This window comes from Solanum tuberosum, unplaced genomic scaffold, assembly GCF_000226075.1.
Source record: "Solanum tuberosum cultivar DM 1-3 516 R44 unplaced genomic scaffold, SolTub_3.0 scf00126, whole genome shotgun sequence".
NCBI lineage: Eukaryota > Viridiplantae > Streptophyta > Magnoliopsida > Solanales > Solanaceae > Solanum > Solanum tuberosum.
The window spans coordinates 1,046,900-1,053,499 of record NW_006239051.1 but is presented as its reverse complement, the minus strand read 5'-3'; the positions used below and the strand labels follow the sequence as shown (position 1 = coordinate 1,053,499).

The 6,600-nt window shown below is 35.8% G+C and overlaps 1 protein-coding gene across 1 annotated transcript; it reads left to right on the top strand.

Annotated features, from left to right (window-relative positions):
- Positions 1 to 833: 833 nt before the first annotated feature.
- LOC102586954 (RNA polymerase sigma factor sigE, chloroplastic/mitochondrial) lies at positions 834 to 5,494 on the top strand. The gene is made up of 6 exons (XM_006350520.2): positions 834 to 996; positions 1,780 to 2,545; positions 2,680 to 2,826; positions 3,290 to 3,526; positions 3,887 to 4,150; positions 4,996 to 5,494. The coding sequence occupies exons 2-6, from the start codon at positions 1,841 to 1,843 to the stop codon at positions 5,191 to 5,193; spliced, it is 1,551 nt and encodes a 516-aa protein (XP_006350582.1). The 5' UTR covers positions 834 to 996; positions 1,780 to 1,840; the 3' UTR covers positions 5,194 to 5,494.
- The last annotated feature ends 1,106 nt before the right edge of the window (positions 5,495 to 6,600 follow it).

Here is a 6,600-nt window from a genome sequence, read left to right as displayed (position 1 = left end):
ATATAGCCTTACCAATAAAGATATTAGTTGATTCAAAACTTAACGATAATCAATTGATTTATCGGTTAATCAACAAATCAACAATATGAGAACCTTTCCAATATTCAAAGGGCATGAAAATTTCCAATGTTCAAATTGGCCCTCTTTGAAAGAGACTTGATTCTAAAAGTTTTGTCTTATTCTTTTTCTCTTTAGAGTTTTAACATTTCTAAACTACTAATATATACAATAAGTCAACAATAACTTTTATAATAAAAGTGTGTATGCTATTTTTAATACAACAAATCAAACACGACATAAAAATAATCTCAATATACTAACTAATACAACTATTAATACGATACATTATATTCAAATACACCCTACTAAACGACCTTAAGAATTCAAATAATACTAGTAATAGTCAAGATTCACTACTTGTAAAATTATGAGGCAGACAACTAATAAACATAAACTAGAAAATATATTAATTCAAATGGCACAAAATACGCAACGTAAGATTCTCTACACCACTTCATCAGTAGGTCCCACTAGAACATATTTTATAAACAATAAAAAAATAATACGTCGTGTCAGTAACCACATCCATATAACTCTTTCAAAATATCTCTGCTTCCACTCTCAACTTGCCACGTATGCTCTTTCACTCCCAATATTCTTCTGCTATGGCACTGTCCACGTCATCACTTTCTCCTTTTCAATCCACATGGACAAAAAATTTCTACCGTTGATCTTCTAAACAAGAAATCTTAACCGTTGGATAGTCGGAGAAAAGAGCTTGTGGACACAGAAATTCGACAAGGTATATATTGTTATTTAGAAAAAAATATTTTCTTATTAACTACCACACTTCCATTTTCAGCCTCTCAAGTTTCCACTGTGATCATTTTTGTTTGAGAAAAATAAATAAAAATTCTGCTCTGATCAGTTTCGCTACCATCGTCGCCGGGATCAATTACTTTGTGAGAGTTGAAATTCGATTGGGATCCGTTTCAGGTGCGATATATTGTTTTCTGATTTATGAGTACTAGAATTGAGTAAGTTTGTTAAATAGTTTCGATTTACCTCCTTCCGGCGTCGTTGTCGTTTGATTGAGTTAGAGATTAGTTTCCGATTTGTTTCAAATGATGCATCTTCAATGTCTTAGTACTCCGATCTTTCGGTGTTGTGGAAAATGAGGAAACAGAATTTATTTTAGAAAATAAGATGATTGTGATTGAATAGTAGAGTGATTCTCCAAATCGAACTTGCTTATGATATTTTAAGTTAACAGAATCTCAGTATTGCTTACACATAATACATAAACATGCCCCTTTAACTTGACCATAAGTGACAATTTTGGGCGTGTAAAAATAGACAATTAAACGCGTATAAAGTTGAACAAGTAGACCATGTGTCCTATGGGGTGTCTTATATGACAATTCGCGTCCTAGGTGACACTACATTCATTATGTATGCCACGTAGGGTACGTGTCTCTACTTGTTCAACTTTACGCAAGTGTAAGTGTCTACTTCTGCACATCCAAAGTTGTAGGGCATAGATTCTAGCAAAAGCCAAGTTAAAGGACACATCTATTTATTATGCCTTTTTTTGTGAATAGCCTACGGAATTTTCAACTAATAAGCTTTAATTTGTTGATTGTTCGTAGTGAAGCTTCTTCAGGACACAAACAGAAAAAGAACATATTTCATGCCCTAGAGAATTTCCTCAACCATTTGTTTTCCAGTTGAGTTAAATTTATTTTACATGTCATAATGCATGTATATTGGATTTGACAGGGGAATAGTCTGTGAGAAGCTTTACTGTTCATTGAGTAAAATTTTGATTACACAACTTGGCATGGGAGTTGTGACTGTTTCAAGCTCTGCATCTCGAAGTCCGTTGGGATTAAGCTCAAGGTTTTCGACTCGTTTATGTCCGCTTAAAAGGCCAGTAATTGTATCGTTTAAAAAAGATAAAACGAAGAATACAACTTTAATTGCACCTAAAGAATCCATATCCTTGTCTATTGAAACATCTAAAGAAAATGAAAAGAGGTCAAGACGAGTGTCTAAGCGTTCTGAGAGAGTGCATGCTGTAGCGATCGAAGCCTCCCCAAGTACGTTAGAATTAGACTACAGTGAAGCTGCTGCCAAACTTGAAAGTATCTACAAGCGCAGTCTGGAAACTGCTAGCTCCAATACAGAAGTTCAGGATCATTTGGTGAAGAGAAGGCCAAGGACGAGGAAGAGGATTGTAGAAGGTGATGAGGAAGCGAAGAAAGAAGTTGCTGATAATGTGGTCAAAAATCGTAGAAAGACGTCAAAGAGGTTGAATCTTGACCAGAGGATTGCTTTACTAAAGAATAAAGAAGGTGAAATGGTTGCTTCATCCGAAAGAAGAAAACTTAAAGAAGACACAGAAGATGAAAAAATTGATAAGCTTGTCAGAGAATATTCAGGTGCTACTGACTTAGCGAGCTTAGACTGGAAGAAAATGAAGATCCCTCCAGTGCTTCCATCATCTGAGCATGTGTGGCTCTTCAAGTTGATGCAACCTATGAAGGTACACACATTTTACAGTTAACTGAAAAAAGATTAAACATGAAAGGAAGTTTGTGGATTACATGTGTTTATTCATTGGATTTTAGTGTTGCTATTGTTTTGCTTTACGATTGAGAGTCAGATGTTGTTATTTAGGCAATCCTTCAAGTTAAAGAAAACTTGCAAAATGATTTGGGGAGAGAACCGACTGATGGTGAAGTGGCTGAGGCAACAAATATGGATGCCTCTGAACTACGGAAAAAGCTGGAAGTTGGTCGAGCAGCTAGAAATAAGCTGATTAAGGTACTTTCTTTCTTCTACTTGTAAGACCTTCTAGCTGTGCACCTTAAAAGTTCAATTTATGCCTCAAGCAAAGAAAACTTGTTTCTGGTTTTATGATCTGCGCCAAGCAATCGTACTGTGATCTGCTTTTTCATAATTCCTCAACATGAATTTGTTATCATCATTGAAACTGGTCAATCTTCCCATATACTGCATACAGACAGTAATATGTGCAAGGTATTATTACATGTTATAAAGCACAGTTAATTATCTTCTGTATTTTGTTTTGAGTTTCTTATTTCCTTGAACTTGTGAAATATTGATCTTGAATCTATGCCCCTGAGAGGGGAAGTGAAGCCAATAGTGCTAGTGTAACTTGAACTGCCCCACGTTCTTGATGTCATCTAACTTTCATATGCATCCAGATATTAGATGAGTTTTAGCTTTATAAATAACTCACCTTTGCAGTCTTGTTCGGTTGCAGCACAATCTACGTCTGGTTTTGTTTGTGATGAACAAATATTTTCAAGATTTTGCAAATGGGTCAAGATTCCAAGACCTCTGCCAGGCAGGCGTCAAGGGTCTAATCACAGCTATTGACCGATTTGAACCTAATAGGAAATTCAGGCTATCAACATATGGTCTTTTTTGGATAAGGCATGCCATAATACGTTCTATGACAACCTCAAGCTTCACCAAAGTTCCATTCGGGCTTGAATCTGTACGTTTTCTTTCCTCTGCCTGCCAGTGTTATTTCATTTTAGTGTTCACCCATCAAAGAACCAATTTTTTTGTTCTGTCACTGTTTGGAAGCCAAGTAATTGCTTCATTTGGTGAAAAACTATATTATCTCTACTTATGAGACATTTTCACTTGGTAAATAAAATTATTTCTTTGGCTTCCAACTAAAGGAATTTGTATAGATAAAATGGAAAATCCTTTAAATATCTTTAAGTTCTTTTGTGACCCCGTTAGGAGTATTCTTCTCTTCTTCAAGGAAATGTCTGATCTGCGGAACTCATTTGCTTGTAATTATCAGTTAGTTGGTGCGAAAAAAATTGATATTCTTTTGTTGATTCAGATCAGAGTGGAAATCCAGAAGGCCAAATTAGAGTTGCTGTTTGAGCTTCAGAGGATACCAACAGATGAAGAAATAATTAGAAGAGTTGGACTTTCCCCTGAGAGATACCATGAAGTGATGAAAGTATCTAAACCTGTCTCCTCTCTCCATGCAAGAAACAAGACAACCCAAGAAGAACTCATCAATGGAATAACTGATGTAGATGGTGTTGATGGGGATAAGAGGAAGCAGCCAGCTCTACTCAGGCTTGCTCTTGATGATGTGGTAATTTTTTTACTCTTTGCCTCTATATTTGGTTTTGAAATTGCTTATCTGGTTAAGAGCTTTGCTTCTTATTGAAATAATGTGACCATACCTCCAGATATTGTACCTTTCGGATTTCATAACTGGTTAAATATGGTTATTGGTTTATTGCCTAGAGCTATGAAGGGTATATTGAAAGGATACACCCAAATTTAAAGCATATAAATAATAGAATTTGCAATTAAATTGTGTAATGATTTATCCCTACTTAGAGTTGTTAGATGAAATATGTAGTAATAATTATGAACACTTGTGTGTTATTTGGTTAAGAAAGTTTATTGAGATCTAAAAAAAGAACAAAAGTTGGGTCAAATTGGGAGGGTTGAGTTATAATCCATTGTTTAGCCAAGCTTGGGAAACCCATCTTACCCCAAGTGAACTTTGGGCAGGGGTTGGACAAGGATTCATTTATTGAGTTTGCTCATCTTATACCTGCTCAAATTTCAGCCTTAACTGCCCATTTGCCATCCCTAGGATTATCTAAGCTTTGGTGACCAAAGCCTATCTTTGAAACTGGCATCTCTTTTGTTAGAGGCCTTTATTATGCGGTCATCTGGCTTTCAAAGCAGAGAATCAGATGCTAATAGCACTTTAAAGATTAGTAATGGAAACTTCTTTCGTTGAAAGGACACTATTAGTAGATATGCTGAACTATTACCTGTAAATCTTGAATCTTAAGATATGTATTGCCATAAATGAAAATCATTTGAAGTTTATAAGTTTCAGTTTGTTAAATTACGAGGCGTTCAGGATTTCTGAACCATTAATTTTAAATCTGATCTGAAATCATGTTTCTCCCTTGACAGCTTGATTCTCTTAAGCCCAAGGAGAGTCTAGTAATCAGACAAAGATATGGACTTGATGGCAAAGGTGATAGAACATTGGGAGAAATTGCGGGTAACCTAAATATTTCCAGAGAGATGGTACGGAAGCATGAAGTGAAGGCTCTCATGAAGCTCAAGCATCCAACTCGAGTGGATTATGTTCGCCGGTACATATTCTAAAGAAATCAACACCATTTGATCATTGTATTGGAGAAAATTTATACCCCTATTACTGTGTCAGCAATCTTGCCCATACTGTATAGTATATAGTAGCTGCGTGTACACTAATCATTTCTACCACCATAGTTGTAATTACTTCCTCTTTCACTAGACTTAAAACCAAATCTGTTAGAACATACCCTGTAAACAACATATTATTTTTCTTTCTCCTTACAGACCAATTTGAACCAACTGATCTGTATATTTACGACATGGTGATCTTCGATTGTCCTAATTTTCATGGTGGTCTCTGATTGTATTAGTCGTGTTTCTATACTATATATATATGTCATCGGATATGCTTTACCGTATTTGGAGCATTAAGTTTGTAGTTTAGGTAAAAGCATCTGCTAGTGCTTGTTGTCTCAGGGTAACTTGGAGTTGTGATGATATAGGTGACATCTGCTGTGATTCAGAATAGCACTTGTATAAAATAGAGGAGGATCGTCATCCATATAAGCCACAAGTGAAACTGTGCAAGTCCACGTTATGACATAAAATTTAAAAAATTGTTGCAAGTGCATCCTTATTTAAATGATTGAGCAGTATAATGAACCACATGATAAGATAATGAAAATGAATGCAGGTTAGATTTTCAAATAGCTACAGAATGCATTAGGGATTGAGGATATGATATAAAGGGATGTTGCTTTATTATTGTCATAATATTTTAAGGAGTTGTTTATTGGATAATGTTGAGTGATATGTTCCATTGACTGGGGAATCATAACGAAATATTGTATAACAAGATACTGGCAAATGTTATCTGGCTTGAAAGTAACTTGTAAGTCAATTATCTATGTTTTACACATCCGATTCTGTAACCGATTGGATAAGGGTACTGATGCCATGAATGACTGGGATGATTTCATTTTCAAAGGCTAGCAGCACCAGCTCTACGAAGTAAGAATCAGAACTTTATGTTGGGGCTTTCTCAATAGTTCAAGGGCGAGAAAGAAATAATTCTAGCTGTTTAAGCCTTTTCAGGCAGTGGTTTATGTAGTAGTCATTAGTCGGCCTAATAAAGCTCACTAAGCCTCACTCCAGTCTCCATTACTGCGTGAAATCCAAAAATATGCTTGGCTAGTTATATGAACTCCGCCCATGTGGCCTCGCTCACATTGTCTTCCCTAGGATAAAAGAGGAAGGTTGCTGAGAATCAATCGAAAACAACCTCTCTATCTCATTAAGGTAAAGGGTAAAGCTGCGTATATTTTGTCCCAGACCCCACTTATGGTTGTACACTTGTACTTAGCTAGTTGTATTTTGGAAGACGTTATCTCATGAGGCACAGAGTTTTTCCTATTTGGCGTTATTTACATTCCCTAACGCACTAGACTCTCAAACCCTACCATCCCAAAGACAAAT